We start from the raw sequence: 24,907 nt of genomic DNA on the forward strand, positions 1-24,907 counted from the left end.
TGTAGTTATAAAAAAGGATGGTTCCTATGCCCAAAGGGCTATAAAAATGTGCATACCCTTTGACCCAGTAATACCACTTCTAGGGCTGTATCCCAAAGAGATCACACAAGTGGGAAAGGGACTCGTATATACAAAAATATTTACAGCAGCTCTTTTTGTGGTAGCAAAGAACTGGAAATCAAGGGGATGCCCATCAATTAGGGAATGGCTGAACAAGCTGTGGTATACGAATGTAATGGAATACTATTGTGCTAAAAGAAATGGGGAACTTATGGATGTCATAATAACCTGGAAAGACTTACATGATCTGATGCTAAGTGAGGGGAGCAGAACCAGGAGAACGTTATACAAGATTACAGACACACAGTATCTGTGATGACTAACTTTGATAGACTTGGCTCTTCTTAGCAATGCAAAGTTCTAAGACAGCTCCAAGAGATTCATGATGGAAAAAGCTATGCATATCCAGAGAAAGAACTGCGGAGTCTGAATGTGGATTGAGGCAAACTATTTGCTCTCTCTTTTTATTTTCTCTTCTTTTTAGGTTTTCTTTCTTCTTTCTCATGATTCATTCTATTGGTCATAATTCTTCTTTACAACTTGACTACTGTGTAAATAAGTTTAATGTGAAGGTATATGTAGAATATATATCAGATTCTGTACTGTCTCGGGGAGGAGGGGGGAGGGGCGGGAGGGGAAGAAAATTTGGAACTCAAAAACATGTGGAACTGAGCGTTGTAAACTAAAAATAAAAAAATCTAAAAAAAAAAAAGGATGGTTCCTAGGAACTTAAATGCAGAGAAAGAAGACTTCAACATCAAGGTTTCTTGCCTTGGCAAATACAAAACAGGAGAGGCCCATGTGCATGCACACTTGAGACTGACACTGCTATTTCCACCACTGCCTCTTAAAATCCTTCCTTTGTGCCTCAGCCCTCAAGACTCTAATTTTCATCTACCCCCAATTAAAAGCGATTCTTTTTCCAATCTCTCTCAAGAATTGTTTGTGCCTTTTTTTGTGATGGCCCCCTCTGACGCACTCAGAACATTCTGATTTGTCATATATGTGCATATATGTTTGCCAATATGGAGGATGGCATGGGGACCATAATCTCACTTCATTTGAATAAGTCAGCAATTAGGACAATGAAAAGAGTTTAAGTTTGAAATGTGTGACAAGGAGTGCTGTAAGAACCCTGGTGCTCTTGCCAGGGGCTGCCCAATGGGGAGAAACTGTAGAAAGTTAACATGTTAGTGCTAGAAGGGGCCTCAGTCCACAACCCTAATTAAGCCAAAGAAACTAAGGCCTAAAAAGATTTAAGTGGTTTGCTTAAGGACACAGAGCTGGTCAGGAATGTGCCAGGACTCAGGTCTTCTGATGATTTGTCAAGTGCTCAACCCACTGCATTACGCTGCCTCTCTTTCTGTTGCTAGAGAGATCCATTACCCCATTCCTGCCTTCCTCTGACACTGCTGTGCCCCCTCCCAATTTTTTATGAGAGGGAGGCAGGCAGGGAATGGGAGCGGGGCAATGAATAGAGAAGTGGTTTTGGAGTCGAGATGATCTGGGCTCACAACCTGCCTCTATGGGCTCCACAATCCCGAGCAACTCACTCAGCCTGCCTTTCAATGCACCAAGCAACATGCCCCAAGATGACCAAGCTAAGAGCAGCCCCGATGTCCCCTTGGGGGGAGTTTCCTCCCTGGGAGTCTCCTACAATAAGATTCTAAGTCACAACAAAAGAAACATGACCCAGCTGAGTCTATCCACCAATAGTCTTCATCCTCTCTCCTACCAGGTCCCTTCCTGCACTTCCTCCTCCTCTGCAGCCCCCTCCCTTCCTTTGGGAGACAGCTCAAGCTCAATCTTCTGCATGAAGTGCCCCATGATAAATGACCTAGGGTAGTATATATAAAATGATCTTTTTTTCCTTCTAAACAAGAAAAGTTGATGCTGAATGTGACTTACCTCAAGAAGATCTTGGAAATACTTCCTTTTTTCCCAAGGCAAGAATCCTGGATAGCTCCCAGCATATTCTTGAAGTTTTCTTCCAGGCCTTACTCCGCCATTGCCAAGATCATGGTCAGTGGCATGCCCTTCAATCGGATCCACTCCTCTGTTCTCCATGGCTTTCTCTAAGAGCTCCTTTCCCTGGGCCACTCGGTCTTGGGTTGGGACAACAGTCATTCCTCTGAAGCCAACGCTATCTCCAACTTTCTGAGTTACAGAAGCAGCTTTTGTCCTGTCCTGAGGTAAAGAGTGATCCTGATGGCTGTTGCCCACTTCAACTGTCCTGCCAGCACCTTTGGCTGGAAAGTCCATTCTCTTCAAGCCATCGGCATTTTCTGAATTTTCTTTGGGGAGGTTGGTGTGATGCTCACTTTTCACAGGGTCTTGCAGATTATTGACTTTTTTGCTTTTTACAACTTGGTTAGCTTTTACTTCAATGACTTGAGAGTCTTTCAGAAAGGGTCCCAGTAGGGCAGACTTGGACAGGTTATATCCCTTCAGAGTAATGTCACCACCCTCCAGCTTTACATCTAGCTTCTTCAGACTGAGTTGGACTTCTTTTGGAAGTTCAGAGATATTTACAATGGGTATTTTTATAGTTTCCTGAAAGCCATCTGCATGTTTCTTGTACTTTGGGAAGCGTTTTTCTTCTGGAACATCTTCAAATAGGATTTCAGCCTCTGGCAGAGGAGTGATGGGGCCAGCCGGACTTGAATGAGGCTTCTGGGTGGTAATATTAGGTTTTGGTTCCTCCCTAGTGTCCACTTCTACTGTGATCTGCATTTTAAACTCTTGGTTGTTTTTATTTTGAAATGTAAGGTTGAAATGTATTACGGTGGCATTCATGCCACTGTGCAGTATGACATGGATTGTCTTCCATTTGTTGGCAACAGATGCATGGCGGATGACTGGATTGTCACTGTAGGCACCCTCAATTCCTCTTTTGGCAATCTCTGCAAAGCTGAAATATGGAAGGCATTCTCCCTTGGGGATGATGTAGTGAGTCTGGTTCGGGATGAGAGTCACCTTGTATAATTCATCAAAATGATCTAGAAAAAATACCATTAACACTTGAGTGTTTTGCATCGGTAGAGAGAAGTTCAGTCCTGGAATTCCCTGAACCAGTGAAATCACAGATCTGGTATTAAGAAAGGGGGCAGGAGTGTATCTTTTTCTTCTTTTCTCTTTACTTCTCACTGCTAGCCCATGGGCAAGGTGAAAACATTGGCCCATGTGCATGCACACTTGAGACTGACACTGCTATTTCCACCACTGCCTCTTAAAATCCTTCCTTTGTGCCTCAGCCCTCAAGACTCTAATCTTCATCTACCCCCAGTTAAAAGTGATTCTTTTTCCAATCTCTCTCAAGAATTCTTTGTGCCTTTTTTTGTGTGCTGGCCCTGTCTGATGCACTCAGAACATTCTGATTTGTCATATATGTGCATATATGTTTGCCTTGAAAGTCTACCCCACCTGGAGACAGGCCAAGTATCAGTTTTCACTTCTACATCCCCAGTAACCAGTGCCTCGAACACAGTAGGCATAAACACCTAGCACTACACGGAACCCAAGGATATAAGACACGATGTCAGGGCATTCCAATGACCAATGTCATCTTTCTGTACATTTCTAATGCGACGCATTCAAGAGAAATTATAGACCAATCAGTGGATCCCATCTTGAAACTTCTTATCATTGTTTCTGTGGACATGTTTCTAACTTGTTTTCAGTATTTTTGAAAGCTGATGTAGACTACTTGGCTAAAGTAACTGAATGCCAGTAACTGGAAACTTGCTCAGTTACTAGCTTATTCAAAAGAACCATGCCCTCTCAGTCCCGACTTAGAAACGGACCCCAGTTTGGTTCTGAGCCAAAATGTAACTTTACAGAGAAAAGTCCCTTTGAAAAAAGTGCCCAACACTTCGACAACATACTCATCCCTTCTATCAGCGGGTCACGTACCTTGCCCGCAGTCGCCGGCATCAAACCCACAAGACAACACGTTGCACGCCTGATCGCAGAACTTATCGGCAAGCCAAGAATTGGCACATCCCTGGTTACAGTAGGAGATACCGCTTATTCCACCACCAAAGTGCCAGGGTGGCCCAACCACCCCACCACTGTGGCCACCTCCTGGAGCAACATATCGATTGCTGCCACTGTTACCTGAAAGGGAAGAGACTGATTCTCACCGCACTGTTTTGAAAATGTAATGAACTTATTCTGTTGTCAGAAGTGACTTCCTCTCTGTCTCTCATACCTGATACTCATCTCCCACCTCCGTGTCTTTGCACTTGCTAGTCCCCATGCCTAGAATGCACTCCTTGCTTACCTCTACCTCTTCGCCTTCAAGCTGCAACTTAAGCCCCACCTTCTACGAAGCCTTCCCTGTCTGCCATAATTGCCAGAGTTCCCTCTCCCTGACTGCCTGTATTTACTCTTTCTACATTTCTTCTGCAAACACCGAATAGCTACACTTATTGTTTCTTGATAGGATGAAAGATCCCTGAAAGCAGACACTGTTTCATTCTTTGAGCCCAGGCCTAACCCAGCACAAGGTGTAGCACACAGTAAGCGTTTAATAAGTGCTGGCTGGGCCATGAGTATATACACCCTCTGGGGACAGGGGACACAATGCGGCAGGAAGAACCCCAGGTTCTAGTCCAGACTCAAGTGGGTCCTAGGTGTGTGACTATAGGCAGATCCCTCTGGGTCTCAGGTATCTTATCTGTAAAGTGGGTATAACTTAACTCCTATACTCCCTTATCTCACCAGGCTGTTGTGAGAAATGTGATTTGTTGAGATTGTTCAGGATTGAGCATCTTTTTGTTGTTTAGCCTTTTCAGTCAGGTCTGACTCTCCATGACTCCATTTGGGGTTTTCTTGGCAAAATGCTGAAGTGGTTTGCTATTTCCTTCTCCAGGTCATTGTACAGATGAGGAAACCGAGGCAAACAGGGTGAAGTGACTTGCCCAGGATCACACAGCTAGTGTCTGAGGCTAGATTTGAGCTCAGGTCTTCCTGACTCCAGGCAAGACATTCTATCTATGCACCACCTAGCTGTGCTTTGTAGACCTTAAAGCCGTTACATTTTTAAAGAAATCAACAGCAGTAATTGAGGCTCAGCATCGAGGCGTTCCAGATTTACTCACTTTAAATAAGCAAAAACCTTTCTCAGATTCCAAGCAAACACAGGGAAAATGCCTTCTAAGTAAGAGATGAGACTAAAGCCCATAATGGTTCTCTGGATTACTGTACAAGCTCTAATGCTGTTTGTTTTACAATTGTAACTGAGAAGTATCACCCAGCTACATCTGCAGCCATTCTTACCAATGCAATCTCCTCCATCCCAATCACATGCTGAATTATTACAGGCCTTATCACAGTAACCATCTTTAATCCAGGAGCCGGGGCAGCCCTCAGCACAGTTGGGAACAGGCCAGGTCAAATAAACCTACAGGAAAATGAGAAAAGTTTTTAACTTCTAACCTCTACCCGCAGGAGGACTCCAAGACACTATCTACTGGACACTTGGAAAAAGTCAAGTGCTAGATGCTGTCAAATTTCAACTACCCAAAGGCTAAACACCTGACAGATTCTGCTTCCAAATTCATAAACAGTAACTAGAGTATTTGGTTTAGCTTCTTGTTCTGTTGATCATCTTCCATCTCTCCCTTCCTTCTCTCCCCCTCTCCTTCTTCCGTCTCTCTGTTTCCATGGTGCCCCCCCCACACCCTTATCCTACTTAATTACTCTACCTGTAGCCAGCATCATAGGAGAACAGCTTCTTGAAATCTAAACATTTAATGACCATCCCTGAGTCTAGAAAAATTGGGGTAAGCTCTATTTCTGCCAGGGCTTCATATTACTCAGAAAGGAGCTACCTCCTTGCAGTGAAGTATCATTGTAAGGGAAACAGACTGATTGCCAGCTCCTCCTCAAGTGCAGAATCCTACCTGCTGGAAGGGAGCCTGACATCTGCCCTGGCCCCAGAGCAACCCTGCCGAGGCTCATCCATGGCTCATTCAGGGTCTCCCCCAGCCCAGGGCTCATCCAGGGTCTCCCCTGGCCCCAGAGCATCCCTGCCCAGGCTCATGCAAGGTCTCCCCTGGCCCCACAGCATCCCTGTCCAGGCTCATCCAGCATCTCCCCCGGCCCCAGGGCTCATCCAGAGTCTCCCCCAGTCCCACAGCATCCCTGTCCAGGCTCATCCAGACCTCCTTCCCCCTCTGGATAGCGCCAATTTCCTTACACTGAACGTCAGCCCGTCTCCCTGTAGCTACACCTCTCTGGCGCCCTCTAGGGGCCTGCAGAGTAAGACTAGCTCATCCTCTTCCACAGGACAACCCTTCAGAGCTGAGATAGCCACCATGACCTCCCCAGTTCACCCCAGGACGCAGCTGTGAGTCTCCTAACCACCTCTGTCACCCCTTCTGCTCCTCCACACCTCCCAGGAAGGGCAGTTCTGAGAGCTAAGCCATTCTGCGGACACAGTCTCACCAAAGCCAGTAACTGCCATTATTGCTCGGCCTCCCCGGGCCAGTGCTAGTGTCTTCTGGATGCCACCTGTCCCTGAATGCAGTGCACCATCTCAGGGGCTCCTTGGGAGCCCTCTTTCCCTGCTGATGCAGGGTTACAGGCTGTGTTTGAAGTCAACTAAGACCCCCAAGTCTTTTTCCCTCTCTCTGCTGCCATGACCTCACCCATCTTGTTCTGGTGCCTGTTAGGTACCCACCTACAGGATTTCACATTTCCTTGTAAACTGCAGCAAATGGCCTATGGTTCTAGTCTGTTGGGATCACAGGATACACTGAGAATTGAAGGTATTTTGGAGGCCATTCCTTTCATTTTACAGGTGAAGAAACAGAGCCTGAGAGAGGTTCACTGATTCAGCCAGGGGCAGAGCTGAGACGTGAGCTCAGGTCCTCAGAAGCAGCTAGGCAGCATGGAGGATGAATGGAGCCCTGTACTTGGACAATGCTGATCCTGCTCAAGCCCGAGCTGTGTGAGCCTGGCCGGGTCACTTTACTTTCCCCCTCTGTAAATGAGGAGGAGCCTCTATGACCCTATGACCCTCCAATGACTAGATCCAAAGCACCTCCCGCTGCACCAGGCTGCGGCCAAGTGGAAGGGCCAAGGGCAGAGCTTGTTTTGTTCTCTAAAATAATCACTTTTCTTAATCTCATACAGTAATCAAGAGGGCGGCTCTCCCGTCACTGGACAGGGAGATTCACTGGTTCTCATCAACCCTGGTCTTAAATCCCAAATCATAACTAGTTTTCATGAGTCTCTGGACCCAAAGAAAATTAGTAGTCCTCCCTTCTCTCATTTCTGTTTTGGCAACTTCAAGGGTTCCCTTCCAAATGGCATAATGGATCTTGGTAAGCAAGCTGAACAACGCTAGCCTCTCTGGGCTCAAATGTCCTCATTTATAAAAGCACTGAGACCAGTCAATGTTTCTAAGGTCCACTAGCTCTAACAGTCTGTGAAGAGATGAATGCCTAACCCCACCAACAGCCAATGCAGTCTTGGGCTCCATAATGTGCCTAAAGAGCACACTTGCATTACAAGAGGTCAACCATGTGATAAGCTGGCCTCAGGCCAAGGTATTCACTCTGGACCAGTGGGATTTCATCTCAACCAAAAATGAGTACAAGTAACAATCTAAGTCCATTCAATTCCTCCTAAATTCCCTACAGAGAGAGCCTCATTAAAAACTATACCAATTTCCTCGAAATTGAGACTGTTCTGGAATGTTTGTATGTACAATCCTCTCTCATGGTGGGTGAACACTTAGATGAAAGCATAATATCAACCCTTTCAACCTTAAGATTCTATCAAAAAATGTGAATAAAAACTCTTACAATAGCTGGGGAATTGTGATATTTTTCCAATTTTAAAAGTCCTATGTAGTACAGAGTTATTTTTCAATAACAATAAATTTGTTTATATACATGATAGTTATTAGAATAACTGGAAGACATGACTATATTTAAAAAAAAGAAACCTATAGAATTGAAAGTCATTGCTTTAGGGTGAGAAAGGAATGTACTGGGGGAAAGGGAGAGGTAGAATAGAGTAAATTATCTCACATAAAAGAGGCGGGAATGGGGGGGAGGTGAGTGGGAGTGAGTGAACCTTACTCTAATCAAAATTGGCTCAAAGAGGGAATAACATACACACTCAACTGAGTATAGAAATCTACCTTACCCTACAGGAAAGTAGGAGGGGAAGGGGATAAGGGAAGGTGGGGGGAGGGGTAATAGAAGGGAAGGCAGATTGGAGAAAGGGGTAGTCAGAAGCAAAACACTTTTGAGTAGGGACAGGGTGAAAGGACACAGAGGATGCAATAAACAGGTGAGGAAATAAGACGGAGGGAAATACAGTTAGCAATAGTAACTGGGAAAAAAATTTTGAAGCAAGTTTCTCTGATAAAGGCCTCATTTCTCAAACATGTAGGGAACTGAGTCAGATCTATAAATATAAAAGCCATTCCCCAGTTGATAAATGATCAAAAGATGTGAACAGTTTTCAGATGGGGTAATCAAAACGGTCTACAGCCATATGAAAAAATGCTCTAACTCACTACTAATTGGAGAGATGCAAATTAAAACAATTCTGAGGCAGGACCTCATATTTATTAGATTGGCTAATAGGACAGAAAAGGAAAATGAAAAATGGTGGAGGGGATGTGGGAAAAATGAAATACTAATGCACTGTTGGTAGGTTTGTGAACTGATTTCAACCATTCTTTAAAGCAATTTGGACTACTTTATAGCCCAAAGGGCTATAAAACCATGCATACCTTTTGACCTAGCAATACCACTACTAGGTCTGTATCTCAGAAGAGATAAACAAAAAGGAAAAGACCTATGTGTACAAAAATATTTAGAGCAGTTCTTTTCTGGTGGCCAAGAACTGGAAAGTGTGGAGATGCCCATCAATTGGGGAATGGCTGAACAAATTGTGGTATGTGTTTATGATGGATTATTGTGTTATAAGAAACGATGAGCAGGATGCTCTCAGAAAAACCTGGAAAGACTTACATGAGTTGATGCAAAGTGAAATGTACTGTGTACAAAGTAACAGCAATACTGTAAGATGATCAGCTGTGAATGACTTAGCTATTCTCAGCAATACAATGATCCAAGACAAGTCTGAAGACTTTTGATGAAAAATGCTCTCCACCTCCAGAGAAAGAACTCATGGTGTCTGAATACAGATTGAAACATACTTTTTTAACTTTATTTTTCTTAAGTTTTTTTTGTCTATGTTTTCTTTTACAACATGACTATTATGGAAATGTTTCGCACGACTACACATGTATAACTTATATCAAAGTGCTTGCTTTCTTGATAAGGGGGTGGGGGTGGGGAGGGAGACAGCAAATTTGAAACTCAAAGTTGTAGAAAGAAATGTTAAAAATTGTTTTTACATGTAACTGGGGAAAATAAAATACTAAATTAAAAAGTAAATAAATACAATAAAAGTATGGGACCTGTAGGATGGTTCAACTGGTTTGGCTGGTTTTTATCAGAGAAACCCGTTGCTGGTCAGGATTTATGACAGACCCTATACTGAGCTTGTATTTTTTTAATGAATAAACATATAATTGCATAACAATATTAGGAAATAGAATATAAAGCAATCTTACTTTGGTGGGGAAAAAAAAAAGTAAGTCACTGCTTCAAATGGAATGGCAGCTCTTTGGACAGAAGGGACTTGGCTCAGGACAAGAATGGATGTAATAAGTACAAACTATATGGGAAAGGCACATTTTTACACTTCTCCTATCTTTTTTTATCTTTGATTTTTTGAGCTGCTGAGGATGGAGCACTTCAAAGACTCTTTGCTAATGGAAGATCTGACCTCTCCATTTCTTAATAGCAGGTTTCATTCATTATTGTAGCAAAAAGTTATTAGCTCCTGCCCAGCACAGGTGATGAATGTCTAGCATGGTATGGAAGTGACCCAATAAAGGCTTGACTTTGTATCTAGGAGGGAACTTTCTTCCCAGCTGACTCACCTTCTGACCTTTGGAGTGACTGTAAAAATCATCTGGCCAGACATCCTTTCCAAACATCACATCATCATTTAAGTAAATAAACTTCTGCGACAGACCTTCAATCCGATGAATATGACTTTCAATAGCAGGGGAGCTAAAGGTAGGCAAGTGACTCAGATTGCGAAACACCTCCTATGAAGACAGAGCAGAGAAAGCATTGATTGTCACTGCTATTTTATTAAAAGACTCTTTTGATATAAACACACACTCTAAACAGTTCCCCTAGCAATTACTCAAGGACCCATTTTCCTTGACTTACAGGAGACCCTTCCACCAATAAGGGAAGGATTCCCTTAAACGCTTTCCCAACAGGGCAGCGGCGTCTCCAGGAGGCCTCCCTCCTCACCTCCCCATTTGGGTCTTCCACTGTCCTTCCTAGTTCTGGTGACCTGATGCCCAAGTACCAATCAAAGAACAGAAGATAAATTTCATAGTAGAATCCAAATTTAAAGACTGGCTACTCTGCACAGTAATTTGAGGTGACCGAGACAGTCCTTGCGGCACAGTAAGATATGAAAAGGAAATGGCACTGACATGGGCTCCTGTGAGCAGGGGTGGTTTTACTCTGGGTCTCTGTATTCATAGAACAATGCCTTAAATGCAACAGGAGCCTAATAAATGCTTGGTGAGGGACGAACTGATGGGAGGACATTTACCTGATGAGTTACTATAGTTATCCGAGGGTTATCAAGATTCAGCCAGGAAGGAATCTGCCCATTGGTTACGATGAAGATATTTCTCACCCAGGGAGCATGCTTCTCTATGGACCTCAAAGAATATCTCAACTCTTCATTATCTTCAAAACGGCTGGCAGAAATATCCTCATCCTGTTTAGACTGCAAGAACCATTCAGCCTGTTAGGTGAGCTCAGAGACGCTTCCACCATAGAACTGAGAAAGGAAGCTTCACACAAACAGCAGCTTAAGGGTGGTGATCTGCCTCAGGGAACACAGCAGGGCCTGCACAGGTGGAGGAACTCTCTGTCCATCAGCCCGTTCCCTTCTCCCCACCCTGGCCTCATGACTCTTCCTCCTGGCATGGTGATCCCGCTGGCCCTACCGAAGCTAGGATTAGAGGCCAGAGCAGCAGAAATAGTCAATCATTTGTCAGTCAACTGTGGTGGGAATCATGTACCACAGCCAGAGGATTCTTCATGTTTCTTTTCAGACCCTTGATTCTAGTTACTGCTCACTTTTAGCTGCTTACCTGACTGATGGCGCTGAGATCCCATAACAAATAGGCCGGACTGAGGGTTAGCTCTTTTCCTTCAATGGTCATGTTCTTCTTAGCTTGCTTGTTTAATTCCTGGAAACCTCTGGGGTTGTTCAATTTCAGAAGGGCCACACTGGCTTCTGAATACAACTGCAGCTACAAAGGAACAGAATGACATCATAAGAAAGTTACCAGGCAGAAAAAGAGTCACTTCAGACTTTCCAAAGTCACAGTTTCAGTGTATTTCCTCAATATAGTTAATTGTGGAGGAACAATCCCCCAAGATTCCAATGCTGGCATGCCATCAGGACACTAGCCCTGTGGCCACAGACCCTCCCTCTTCCCACAGGGACTCCTGGGGAATTGTTCCATGCGGATAACAACAGGTTTCTGAATGACAAACCAAAGTGACATGTGGCTGCCTGCAAGCAAGGCCAAGGGCCTGCCAGAAGGTCCATAGAGGGCTCCCCATGTGGCCTCCACAGTGTGGTTCAATCAGTGCCATAACTCTAAGTCTTCAGGGATGCAGCCAAAATGAATACCATGAAAGGTACCAGGGATGGAAGGTAGATGTGTGTAAGTAAGGGTCTCCGGGGGGGACGAATTCCAAACCATACCCCACACAATAAGCCAGGCACAGATGGAAGAAATTGATAATGCTGGTGGCTTAGTATAACTAATTCCTCCTTCAAACGGGTACACGGGTAGTGTTCCTGTTTTTCTTATCGGCCATAATTAGGTAATCTTAGGGACTCACAAATGAAATGAAAAGAGGGGAGATTTTCCTGAATTAAAAAACAAAAGTTGGAAGAGAAGTCAAAGAAAAGCTATGTGTGGTAGAAAATATGGGAAGGAGGAACAGGTTCCAATGGACTGATGAGGCACTATGGATACCAAGCCAGAAACAACTGTGAGATGGGAGGGATGAGCCGGCCACTTTGGCCCCACTCGTATCACCTAGCAAAGACCCAACACAGTCAAACACAATTTTCTGAGCCATTGGTTCTTCACGCAAGAAGGCTGATTCCTGATAATGAAATCAAATCTGTTACAGGAAACCTAGGCAGGCTAGGTTGCCTTGCAAGAGCGCTGCCAACCCAATCTCATGGGTGCTACCTGGGAGTTTAAGGAGGGAATAAAATGACCACATAAAACTGTAAAAAAGCAGTTATTATGGAAAACAAAATGACACATAAAGAATATTGGACCGAGGGTCACAGGGGAGTTGGGAATGTGTCCAGAAATCCTTAATTTTTACAAGAAAATGAGAGGGAACAGGGCCGAGGACAAAACCACCAAAGGTGCCCCAACACTGCCCCAAGACTTCTGGAAGCACCTGTGTGTAGAATCACAAAAAGTCAAGTCACATAACAGAAGTAAAAAAGGGAACTTAAAGTAACAGAAAAAGAGCTAAGGGTGACCTCATCTCCTGAAAGGCAGCAGGACACAGGGCAGAGAACATCAGCCTAGAGCCTGGAATACCTGGGTTCCAGGCCAGCCACTGAACCTTGCTGGCTGTGGGTCCCTGGGCAAGGGATTTAACTTCTCAATGTAAGTTGCAGGGCATGGAATATCTGGATTGCTAAATGGGAGTTTTCTCCTCAATCATTCCCTACCCCAGTGGAGTCAGACTTGAAAAGAAACACATATTGACTTGAAAATATTATCTGGGTTGTACTGCATGCTTATTTACTTTGTGAAACATTTCCCAATTTCATTTTAATCAGGTTCAGGCCACGTTTGGGAGCGCTGCGGGCTGCACACAGCCCAGGCCGCATGCTTGACCCCTCTGCCTTGCACCAATGAACCCACAGGTCCAGTTCATGGCTCCTCCTCCCCTCCAGCCCCAGTGACACTGCTGACTGGAATATGGCCGACACAAGGGGGTACATCTTGTTTCCCCAAAACCCTAAAATGAACTGTAAGGAGAGTATGCTTGATAATCCATGCACCAGGGGGCAGAAGCATTGGCGTGGGGGTGGTATAAAGATAAACGCTGGCTTTAGAATTAATTAATTAATTAATTACAGGGTATGTGTTGCTATTCACTAGCTGTATAACTTTGGATAAGTCCCATAACATCACTTGGCCTCAACTTCCATAACTATACAATGGGAATGGTGGGGAGAGGGTAAATTAAATGATCTAAGGCTCCTTCCAGCTATTAATCTTATGTCCTATGGTAGTCATACAGAATTGACCATAGAAGTGAGGGGATAGATAATGGACCATGAATATGATTAACAGAGAGTCTGATAAGTTCTTGACTTGTCTGGCTTAAGATTTCATCTCTTGGGGGCAGCAAGGCAGTACAGTGGATAGAACACTGGCCCTTGAGTCTGGAGGACCTGAGTTCAAATGTGACCTCAGATACTTATTAGCTATGTGACTTAACCCCGACTGTCTCCAGAATAAAAAAAAAAAGATTTAATCCCTTGTAAGGTCAAGGAAGAAACAAAGCAGGAAGGACTCTTGTTACAAGAAGACTACATGCTGACTAAGGAGCCCCCAAGTTAGGTGCTAAAGTGGAATGATGGGAAGTTCAGCAGAAAGTGATACTGAAGCCCAGGACCCCCAAGAAAAGAATTCAGGGAATTACAAGAACCATGTGCCAGCCTCTGGGACCCAAAAAGGTCAGAGGGCAGTGAGGCAGAGTGGACAGGAAGCTGTGTGCCCCTGGCCCCAGCACCACTGAGACCAGGAGCTGCGGGGCGAGGGCCACTCTGGCGTATCCCAAGAAGTTTCCTGACTGAAAGCCTCCTAAATCAATAAAATCCCAGGTTGGGAGAAAAAAAATTATTTAAATGAAATATTAACTAAAAAAGAGAAGATCTGATTAATTTTATGGAAGTGACCTGAAACACAGGGATTTGGTTAGTGTGCAGTCTGACTTGGAGGCCGAGCCCTTGCTGCCCAGGGCAGCCTCTGCACCGAATTGTTACAGCTTCCTCTCCTTCACTGCCCCATCCTCCCTCTTGTTCAGCCAGCCTTACAGACGACACGGCTCGGCCTCCTACTCAGCGGGGCCTGTCTGGGCCTCTTCTGCTTCCCTCCTGGGCATCCTCACCAGCCCAAGGTCTCCCAGTCTCAGAGGAGGGGCTCAATCTGACCTTCAGCCCTGTGCACTCCCCTCTCCTGCAGCCCTGGGCTCCAGCACTTATCCCCATCCCCTCTCCACCAGCACGTCTCACGGGCCTGCAACATGCTCAGGGCCTCCCAGGTCTTATGAAAGCCTTTCCCTGAATCTCAGGCCCATCCAACAATGTTTCCTCTCTTCCCTGCTTCACTGCTCAAGTCCTCAACAGTGTTTTCTACCACTCTCCTCTGTCACCGACATGCCAACCAAATGAGGCCACTTCTCACTCCCTGGTGCTATACTTTCCCACCTCCTTACCTTTGCCCATACTGTCCTTCATGCCTGAGTTCCATATACCTTTCCACCTCCCAGCCCCCTGCCTCCAGGCTCAATTCTCATCTCTGCTTCAAATTAGCTTAAACCTAAATGCTGCTGTAGCTCTGATCTCCGAGGCCACTGTGGCCTCCACTCCGCAACCCTCAGCAGCACTCGGCAGCCCTTTTGCGTACCTTCTCTTGTCTCAGTCTAGATTACAGTGAGTGGGCCTTCATATCCCCCACTGGTCTCCAAGCCTCCTGAGAACTAAACTCTGCTTCACCCCCAGCACCAAGCATAACTCTGTACCCAGGAGACACCTAAAACCCCACCCTCATCTTTCTAGAATCCACTTAAATCTATGCAAAAGCACCAAGTTATCAAGGAAAAAGCATATAGAGTGTCAGCCTGAGAGCCAGAAGACCTGGGTTCAAGTCTCCCCTCTGACCCAAACTGTGGAAAGTCATGTCTGCCTCTTGGTGCTCTTGGCAATGATCCAAGACTGAAAGTGACAAAGAAGGTGCCCTGGACCTTGCTCAGGCAGAGGGAGCACCTCAATGGGAAGAAATCAGAGGTGCAGTCCCATTCCCTACACACACACACTCTCACTCAGCTCCTTAAGGATCAGGGGCTACTTCTTTTCTATCCTAATCCTCTGTACGCCCAGTATTTAGGCACAGGGACTAGCACTTGTTTGTTGACCGATTCCCCCAAACTTAGCAATAGGCCTCTACATGAGATGCCACCAGCATAATACCAAGGCACATTCAGAAAAAAAATCTACTGGGATTTTCTACAAAAAAGGGATCAGGTGAAACAGTTCTAGAACTACCCCTGCCTACAAGAGAGGGCTTAGCTTCACTGTGGAAACTTACTACGAAAGCCTATAAATGTGAATGCAGAAAATCTTTTGTATGTAGAATGGGAGGGCAGGACAAGGTGATCGCTGGGTCTGTTCAGGTGTGAAATCCTGTGATCATGTTTAATGGTATCAGCATGTGCTTGTACAAATAACCACATTTCCTGGTTACCTAACAATAAATCCTTGCAGGTCAGACCTGGGACTCCATAAGGCATATGTCACCTCTCTCTCCACTGAGCAGCACAGCCTAATTTGGGACACTGTGAATTTTATACAATCCCCAATGATCCCACTGAGAAAGAAAAGGAAGGCATATTTGAAAGGAACTAATGTGGTTGCCAGGTGAAATATGTCCCAGAACCCATTTCAGGTCTGAAAAGAACCAGTATCTAATTCAATGCTGCTATTTTACAGGGGGAGGGAACTCGAGCTCACAAAGGCCGACTGCTATCTGGCCAAAGTAATATAACAAGAGGCAGGGCTGGGGCCAGTACCCACAGTCTGGAGTCTTTGCCTCTAAGCCAGGCGTCTGCCCTGATGGGCTCAATCTTTAGGGGGAAGTATTTTTTAAAGGAGGCAGGGGAAGCATAAATCTCCTCGGTGTGATGAAATGAGACTTTACCAAAGGTGTCGGAAACAAGCCACAGTTTACCAAAAATGTGGAGGACGAGGCAAAGGACTGACTCAGCTACACCCTGACCAAGGCGGACGAGAAAGAAGAGACAGATGCAGTGCTTGAGACAGACACTGCCCTGCTGACAGATGCTAAGAAGTAAGCCTGATGAATTCGGACTCTGAACCGGGCTTTTCTCTGAAAGAGAACGACCTGAAAATTAGGAAGGACAGAAAATGCTGGAAGAGGGACTCAGAGCCCAACATAAGGAGCGAGATAAGAGGGCAGGCAGACACTTTAAACAAACAGAGAGGAAATCTCCAGGCTCAAACGAATTATAATCAGGGAGAATCAAGGGATGTCATGGGGAGCCACTGTCACTCATCTCTGAAGCATCACAAAGGGCAGGGGCTGTGGCAAGCACCTGGAGACTGGCAGGTCTTGTGTCAATATAAAAAAAGGGGGTAGAGAGAACTGCATATAAAGAAAGAGTAAAGCAGAGCAGGCCCTGGTGATGTTCCCCCGAACCCCCACATGTGCACATGCATGCACATACATGTGCATGGCACACTTTGGCTGCTCCCAGATCTTTATTCGGTGTCTTTCTTGGTTCTGAACCCTATTTTGGAGAGCTGCTGTGACCACAAGGACCAAGGGACCAAGGCTGGAGAATCCCCACCTTCTTTACCTGGACATGGACATTCTTTACCTGAATGTGGATTCCACCCACCCAAGGTGCTGAGGCCTATGTTCTTTAATTTCAGAGTGAGCATCAGGTTCCTCCTATATCCAACTGCCCTCTCCTACAAATCCTTACCAGTGTTATTTTGGAGGACAAGTTCTCTGGGAGCTTTGCTCTCAGCTGATCTGTTTCCTTGAACGTTGGTGGAAATCCACTCAGGAAAGCCAAGTCACGCATGAGCACCAGGCCAGGGACTTCTTTGTCTGTTGTCTGAAAGAAGACAAAATACATACAACCTAATTCTCTGGCTTTTTACATTTCAGAGCTGCATTTGTGACCCATGGAGAGGACCTCTGAGGTGAGAAAATGAATGAAGATATAACTTTATACAAGCCTCAATGTCACAACGCCAGAAATAATTTGGGTTAATATCAGTCATCCAGGATGGGCACATTAGTGATGAGACCTCCTCAAAGGCTCAGGGCATTTAGCACAGGTGCTGCTGCACGTAAGTAATGTAAATAACCTACCAGGTAGCCCCTCCACACTGACTGTTTGCCGACATCTTTGAACATTCCAGCCTGGGCATCTTCAACTACAAAATACAATTATGACATGTACTGAGAATCCATTCTGTGATGAACATACAAAACAGGTGTAAGATACAACAACCTTTGGCTTCAGAAAGCTGATAAGCAAGGTGGGGAGACAAAATTAAGATATAAAATCACTGGGAGTAAGGAAAGAAAGGTTATTAGGCCTGCCATGGCGGTCTTTGGTGGATTAGCTTGCACTTGGGAGGGAGAAACTAATCATGTATTTGGGAAGTGGATGCACTGGCCAAGCTAGCTGGGAGTTCAGATTGTTACAGTTCTTTGGTAAAGCTATTCCTAGTATAAATAGGTGGTCAGTAATGGAAGCCTGCCAGTTCCAGTGGAAAATCCTTACAAGGAATCACACAAAATATGTCTCTCGTGTGGAAAACTTGTAGGTTACAAGAATGTATAGCTTTTTTCCCAGTTTGTTTCTCCATTCACCGGACACATTTATGGAAGACACATAATACGCTTATGTGGGAAAAAAAAACAACAGAAAGAGATTACAAAGGCTATTAAACAGGCTCAGATAATGAGATTTATGCCAGTTACTCCCAAGGATCCCACATATCTGACAGATCCCAAAATTTGTAACACCAAATACTGAGAGTAAAGCCAAATAAATACTGAGAATAAAGCCACCAGTAAAACTTATTTGACAGTTAAACGAAAAAGATGTAAAACTGTTTTGGGACAATACAAAACAGTATAGACTGAGTAAGGAGTTGAGACCCTGGGAGCCAGAGCAGTTTGGGAAAGCTTGGAGGAAGATGTCAAGCAAGTCTTTTAAAGGACGAACAAGATGTGGGCAGGGTTTTCAAAACAGAGGCAGGGACAACAGCAAAGTTACAGCAGTAAGAGAATTAGGGAGCATTTTATATATTTGGGGAGAGGTTCAGATAAAAGTAAAGTGGAGAATTAGAGGATAGGCCAGGGAACCAGAGCTGCAGTTTAGTTGTTACAGAGAACTCGAAGGTGATGACACTCCCTCTATGGAGCTCAAAGAGGTTTCAAGGGCAGCAAGAAGTTCAGGGACTGACTGGCCCAAGGTCACACAAGCAGGCAGGACAGGTCAAAGGGTCTTCACATACTCTCTGAAGTGGAGAATAACGATGAAAAACCAGGAGAACGGAGATTGGGTAATTCAGGTGGGACTACTAGATTATACAAAGTAGTTTAGACTAGAGACAATACACAGACAATGACAATCAAAGAAATCACAGGTTTAGAGCTGGGAGGCATCTGTGATTCATTTTACAGATTTGGAAACTGAGGCCCAGGGAGGGATCATGGAATCACAGGTATAGCACTTGGAGGAACCTTGGAGGCCAACATCTATGCCTTAGATGAAGTGACTTGTCCTAGGTGGTAACAGAGGTAGCAAATGGCAGAGATGGGATTTGAATCCAGTCTTCTAAGACTAAATCCAGCAGACTTCCTATTTCTCCAAGCTGCTTCTCTTTTCTAGACTCACATATTTTGGGGCGGGAGAGTGAAATAAAGGAAGCGAAGTTTGGGGAAGATGAATCATGAATGAGCAGTAATATGGTACGGAGGGTAGAGCTCGCCTCACAGTCAGGAACACTTGGGACTCAAATTCCCCCTCTCCCAAATACTGGCTGCATTGCCAGGATTTACTTGATTCTCTCTAAGGCAAAAGTCCATCTGCTTTGGTAGAGATGGTTTCCTCACTGAGATCCCTAAGACCAAGAAAGCATAGGCCCAAACAAAAAAAAATCTGAAAATTCTGTGCAGGATGAATATAGGGATAAGGCAGTCAAGGGTATAGATACTTAGGGAAGCAGGGGAATGGAGAGCAAGGAAGAAACTCGAGATATTTAAAGGAAAGAATAACTCAAATTAAGGGACAGACTAAGTGGGTCATTCTGAGAACATGAAACCACAAGTTTCACTAAAAGTGCTGAATTCAAACAATCATCCCTAAGTTCTCTTTGAGCTCCAATAGTCAATAATGCAGAATAATTCAAGATGGCATTAAATTAATTTCCCACTTGGATGTCATACTGACACTTCAACCCAATCACAAAACCAAGGTCTTTCAAGTCAACTGTGCCACATAAATCGATCGAGAATACGGCTTGCTTCACAGAACTAATAAATTCCAACTTAACCACGAACTGTCTTTATTTCCTGATAAAATGTAAATAGGTGATCTTATTTAAAGCAAGCTCTAAATGTAAAAATCTGAATTGATAGCAAACTTAAGATTTCTTTAAAGTCTAATTCCTCGAATGAACTTAAAACAGGACTTGATTTGTGAAACTTTGTTCTACCCAGAATGATTAAAGATGAGCTTGATTGGGTAAGGTGGGGTAACATCGGTTTTAGAAGAGCTACAAATCAGGACATGATAGCTATCTTTAAATATCTTTATTTACATCTTTATTTATATTTAATATCTTTAAATCCTCAAGGACTTAAAGATCTCCGACCTCTACGATTCCAACTCTGAAATTCCTCCCAGACCAAAATCCCTCCCTCTGTGCTCCCAGTTCACTACTGCTCACTGGACCATGTTCCACTCTTTACAGTTCTGACCCTATTAGTATCAAACCAGTCCTCCACTATTCTCCACCCTTGAAGCCTTTGCCTCTTTCCCCCTTTTGCCCATCACTTAGTCAAGCCTCAACCCTGAGTAATCCCTCATTTTCTCCATTCCTACCTGCATAACGTTAAAGTGTATTGCAATACCCACTGGGTCATTACCAATTTAGGTAACCAATTAAACTGGGTGTTCATCCCCATATATTAAACTAGAGGTTCTTAACCTGGAGGAGTTTAGGCTGTATTTCAGCCAATTTGGGCTTTTTGCAATCACACACACCCATATCCACAATTTTTTACACATTTAAAACCATGATACAGAGAGGGCAGCCATAGGCAGCATCAGATGGCCAAAGGAATCCAGGGCACAAAGGGTTACACGCTCCTCCATTAAATCCTCTCCTTCCCAGATTAACTCCCTACCATGCTCCCTGCAGTCCCTACTCCAAGCTTCATCCATTATCATTAGTTATTAGCCAGGAAGATGGCTTCCTCCCTGCCTGAGAAAGAAGGGAAGGAGAAGTGAGAACAAGAAAGGCTTGTAAACTTCTTCAGGCCACACATAAGTTAGACTAGAAACAGAGTGACGAAGGCCGGTTGTCTCGGCTCATGTGACAAATAGGAAAGAGTGTGCAGTGGCAACCCTACATTTCTTGCTGGCCACCCAAAATCCTTTGGCGGGCCGTAAGCAGCCCTTGGCCTATATGTTGTACAGGCCTATTTTAGGTGATATTGTATCATATGAAGTACAACATGGCGCCATGGAGAGAGAATTGACTGAGGAGTGAAAAGAACTGGGTTTAGGGACCAACTTGGACACATACAGGCCATGTGACCCTAAATGAGTCATGACCACTCTCTAAAACTCTTCGGTTACAGAGATGGCCCTGACCTTCATTAGGAAAGGAAGTTTCCTTATGTGGGGAAGGAAACAAGCAATTATTAAGCACCTGTGGAGTTCCTTCCAGCAGGGAAACTACAGGCCCAGGTCCAGATCTATCCCTATACAAAGTCAACTAAATTATCTCTCCCTTAGATGTGACTGAAAGCACTGTTTTGTTTTTCACTCACTCTCTAAATTTTCTGTTTACTAGTCTCTTTCTATTGTTCTTATGACATCAATTCAATTGCAATTGATTCAATATGCAAAGTATTTTAATACAAATATCAAACAAGTGATTGTTAGATTTTTTTCAGACCAATAAAAAGGTGCTCACCTTCCTTGTGACTGTCAAAGACAATGACAGAAACATTAGTGGACGGGTTTTTGGGTTTTGCAACAAAGAACACATCACTAGCAGACTGCAGAGAAGGATGAATGGACGGCAACTCCTTCAGACTGACGTTGGTGGGCAAGGCGGGGTCCAGTATCAGCATGGGCACTTTAATGCAGTGTGTTAGCAAACACTCTAACTGCTTTTCACTGGAAAGAAAGGCCAACATGACCATAAACAGTCTTGAAAAACCAATCTGATAATGACAATTCTAGTACTGCTGTCAAATGTGGCTGCTTTTATTTGTATCCTCTGAAAAGTCAGGATGTTTTAACAGACAGGCATTTTTATCAACAACACAGAGATTCAAGGAAATAAAGACAACTTCAAGGTTAGAGCTTCCTCTCATTTCCCCCAGAATAATAAAACTACTTACCTACATGAATGAACATTCTAAAAATAATTCTTACACATTTATTCATTTTAAGTTGTCAAAGAAACTAAATTCACATCCTTACAGCATCTAAGATTTGTAAAGTACAAAAAAAAACCAACATGACAACAACTGTGTATGCAACATCACTATCAGCAACTGTGCAAGCTAGCCCCATTTCACAGATGTGGAGTCTGAGGCTGGGAGAGACCAATCTACTGCCCAGTCACGACATCAGAGTAAACAAAACTGCATCATTATCATCACGGCAAGGCCCATTTCCCAACAGGTTTCCTCGGTCTCTCTAGAATCCTCACTTACTCATCCCAACTCCTACCTGTCTTTCCCTCCCCAAACAATGGTTTTGCCCTCAATCTGAGGCCAGAATGTCACTGGACCACGATGTGACCAATCTAGAAGTGTCAGTTTCATAAATGGCAAGAGATTTCAGGGCTTGAAACCTTTGTGCACTCTAATATGTACTGACTAATGCACACAAGTCATAACTAATATGTAATGATAAAATTTTATTTTTCAACTTTTATTCAGAGAAAACTACTAAGTTTACCTTTTCTTTGTGGGTTCTGTGGAGTTCTTTCCAAGGATTTCTCTAAACAGAAACAGTAAAATTAAGGTCCAATTAATGTACAAATGGATGAGGAAGTTCAGTTGGTGTCAGAAGATGGATAGACAGAAACAGATGGTTTGATGAGCCAATTATGAGCAGTTAATGATGAAAAAAGGTATTCTACTATCCCGTCTGTCAGTTAGTCAGCAAGCTTTTATTAAGCACTTACTTTGTGCCAAACACTAGATAACAGCAAAAAAAAGCAGTCTCTGCTCTCAGGAAGAGTAAATTCTACTGGGGAAATAATACATAATAATGTGTCTAGGAGCATACAAGCTGTAATAGAGTACATGAGAATAATCTGAAAGGGAATGGCATTAGCAGATGGCAGGGACCAGGACTATCTCCTGTAGAAGGTGGGACTTAAGCAGAATCTCAAAAGAAGTTAGGGAAACTAAGAGACAGTTTAGGAAGCAGAGAGCTCCAGGCCTGGAATGGAGATGGAGATGAAAAGGGGAAGGGCCAGGTTATGAAGAGATGGAAATGCCCAACAGGAATCTGTGTTTGATCCTGGAGGTGATAAGGAAACACTGCAATTACTGACTAGGAAGGTAACAATAGTCGGACCTGTGCTTTAGAAATATCACTTTAGGTACCGGAGTGGGGACAGATCTGAAGCAAGGAAGCCAGTCAGAAGCCAATGCAGCCAACTAAGCAAGAGGTGATGAGGGGCTGAACTACGGTTCCAGCTATGGGATTTGAAAGAAGAAGAGATGTTTTGAAGGCAGAAACTGCAAGATTTGGCATTGGATTGGATAGGTGGAGTGAGCATGAATGAGGTGTCAAGGAAAATGACTGCTCTCTCCTCTTACTTAAGATTTTGCACAGGTGGGAGTTTTCAGATAAAACCTGAAAAACATGAGTAGTGATATCTTATAAAATTGTTTTTCATGATCAAGATAACCCTACCATAAATACATGGTACTTCAAATACATGAACCCCTACCAGAGGCTAGATCTGGCAGAATTAAAACAACTCAGAATTGACTGCTTTCAACTTCAAAAAAATTAGTTACTTTAATTGAAGAGAACTAAAATCTACATCCTAGTAATAAATAGAGTGATTGCTTCTTTAAATGCAACAACTGTGAGTGGAGGATAGATATGTTTACAACATCATCTAGGGATAATTTTGTGCGAGTCATCTTAAAGCTTGGTCTCTCCAGATGCTGACAAGAGGCTTTTGGGGAGGGGGCTCCAATCTTACCTCATTGCTTTCTGCTCTTCCTCCATTTGTTCTCTCACCTGCCGAAGTTCTTTAAGCAGTTCAACATCAGTGCCATTTACCCAGGTGTAGACCACATCCATGGGCATGGGAAAACAGAGCCTGAGGGAGAAAGGGCCATACAACATTGGAGATTGAATTTTCTACACAGATTACAACAAAAACTTCAAAAAGAAGTTTGAAACAACAAGTTATAAAAGTCTCATGACTATGTTTCATTAAGTGGCTCCTGGGCAGTGATGAATTCCATTTGCAAAGTACCAAATACACACATTTTCAAAAACGGTGAAACCTCTTTAATCTAAGTCAAACTGGGGAAAGATCTATCTGAAGTGGCAAAAAGCTGAAGTTTTTAACCAACAGGGTCAGTATCCTGGGGCCATTGATTTAGAGCTAGAAGGGACTTAAGATTTGTTTTTTGCTTTTAAGTATAGTAAATATAACAATCTCCGAAGTCAGTAATTTACACAGAAAAGATAAATGGGAGAAGATAACTTTCCCTTTATAAAAAAAATCATAATATAGTTCATTTAAATAGTAAGCTGTCCAATGTATTTAGAATTATTCAATTTATGATCAATTGATTTAAAGCACCATAAGCACAACGCACCCTTGGCTAAGAAAGTATGTAGGCCTTTGAGGCCAACATCAATGAAGAGAGAAAAATGGAAATTAGCAAAATAATTATTTGAATGTATATGGGTTCTTCTAAAGCCCTTAAAAAGTTTTAAAGTTGAATATGTTCCATTTAAAATTCTATGAATGCTTTTTCATTTCTCAGCTGAATCTTTTTTTCAAAGGTAGTAGAAATCTTTTTTTCTAAATGATTACAAATGCCAAATGAGCAGGTTCTCTGGCCTGCTTCTGAATAATTATAAAAATACAGTTTACACATTTATGGTGCTTATTTCTTACTGTCACTAAAATACTGAATTAAGATCTAGAGCAGGGGTTTCTTCACCTCTTCTGGGTCACAAACCCCTTGGGCAATCAGTTGGGTAAAGCCTTTGGATAGACCCTTACTTAGAATCATGCTTTTAAATGCATAAAATAGAACACATAGGGTTACATAGGAAAACAATTATATTAAAATAAAGATATTGCTTTTTCCCATCCAAGCTCATGGACCTCCAGAAATACTCCTTGGGGTTCTGTAGATACCAGGTTAAGAACCTCAGATCTAGAGGAAGATCTCCCACCCAGTGGGTACACTCCCCTAGAGGATTTATGGAAGGACATAGACAAGAGGTTCAATTAACAAGAATTTATTAAGTGCTTACTCTGCACAAAGGAGAAGGCGGGGCTGCTTTGTAATCTACCTACGCAGTTAAAGTATAGGTAAAAGGGAACAAAGATCATGCAAGTTATACAGCGAATAGCTAATCACTACTGTAGAGCCCTAAGAGATGAC

At 43.5% G+C, this 24,907-nt stretch overlaps 1 protein-coding gene across 2 annotated transcripts in view; it reads right to left on the minus strand.

The window, feature by feature from the left end:
• GNPTAB (N-acetylglucosamine-1-phosphate transferase subunits alpha and beta) overlaps positions 1-24,907 on the minus strand; it is an 86,677-nt gene that overhangs the window by 31,053 nt on the left and 30,717 nt on the right. For both annotated transcript variants that reach the window (XM_036759675.1, XM_036759676.1), the window contains exons 3-13: positions 23,479-23,598; positions 22,212-22,253; positions 21,214-21,419; positions 17,366-17,430; positions 16,971-17,105; positions 11,282-11,443; positions 10,732-10,911; positions 10,037-10,207; positions 5,341-5,464; positions 3,973-4,176; positions 1,969-3,059 (exon numbers count right to left, since the gene is read on the minus strand). In XM_036759675.1, the coding sequence (XP_036615570.1) occupies positions 1,969-3,059; positions 3,973-4,176; positions 5,341-5,464; positions 10,037-10,207; positions 10,732-10,911; positions 11,282-11,443; positions 16,971-17,105; positions 17,366-17,430; positions 21,214-21,419; positions 22,212-22,253; positions 23,479-23,598 (2,500 nt within the window). The remainder of the gene's footprint in view (positions 1-1,968; positions 3,060-3,972; positions 4,177-5,340; positions 5,465-10,036; positions 10,208-10,731; positions 10,912-11,281; positions 11,444-16,970; positions 17,106-17,365; positions 17,431-21,213; positions 21,420-22,211; positions 22,254-23,478; positions 23,599-24,907) is intronic.

This window comes from Trichosurus vulpecula, chromosome 5 (genome assembly GCF_011100635.1).
Source record: "Trichosurus vulpecula isolate mTriVul1 chromosome 5, mTriVul1.pri, whole genome shotgun sequence".
Lineage (NCBI taxonomy): Eukaryota > Metazoa > Chordata > Mammalia > Diprotodontia > Phalangeridae > Trichosurus > Trichosurus vulpecula.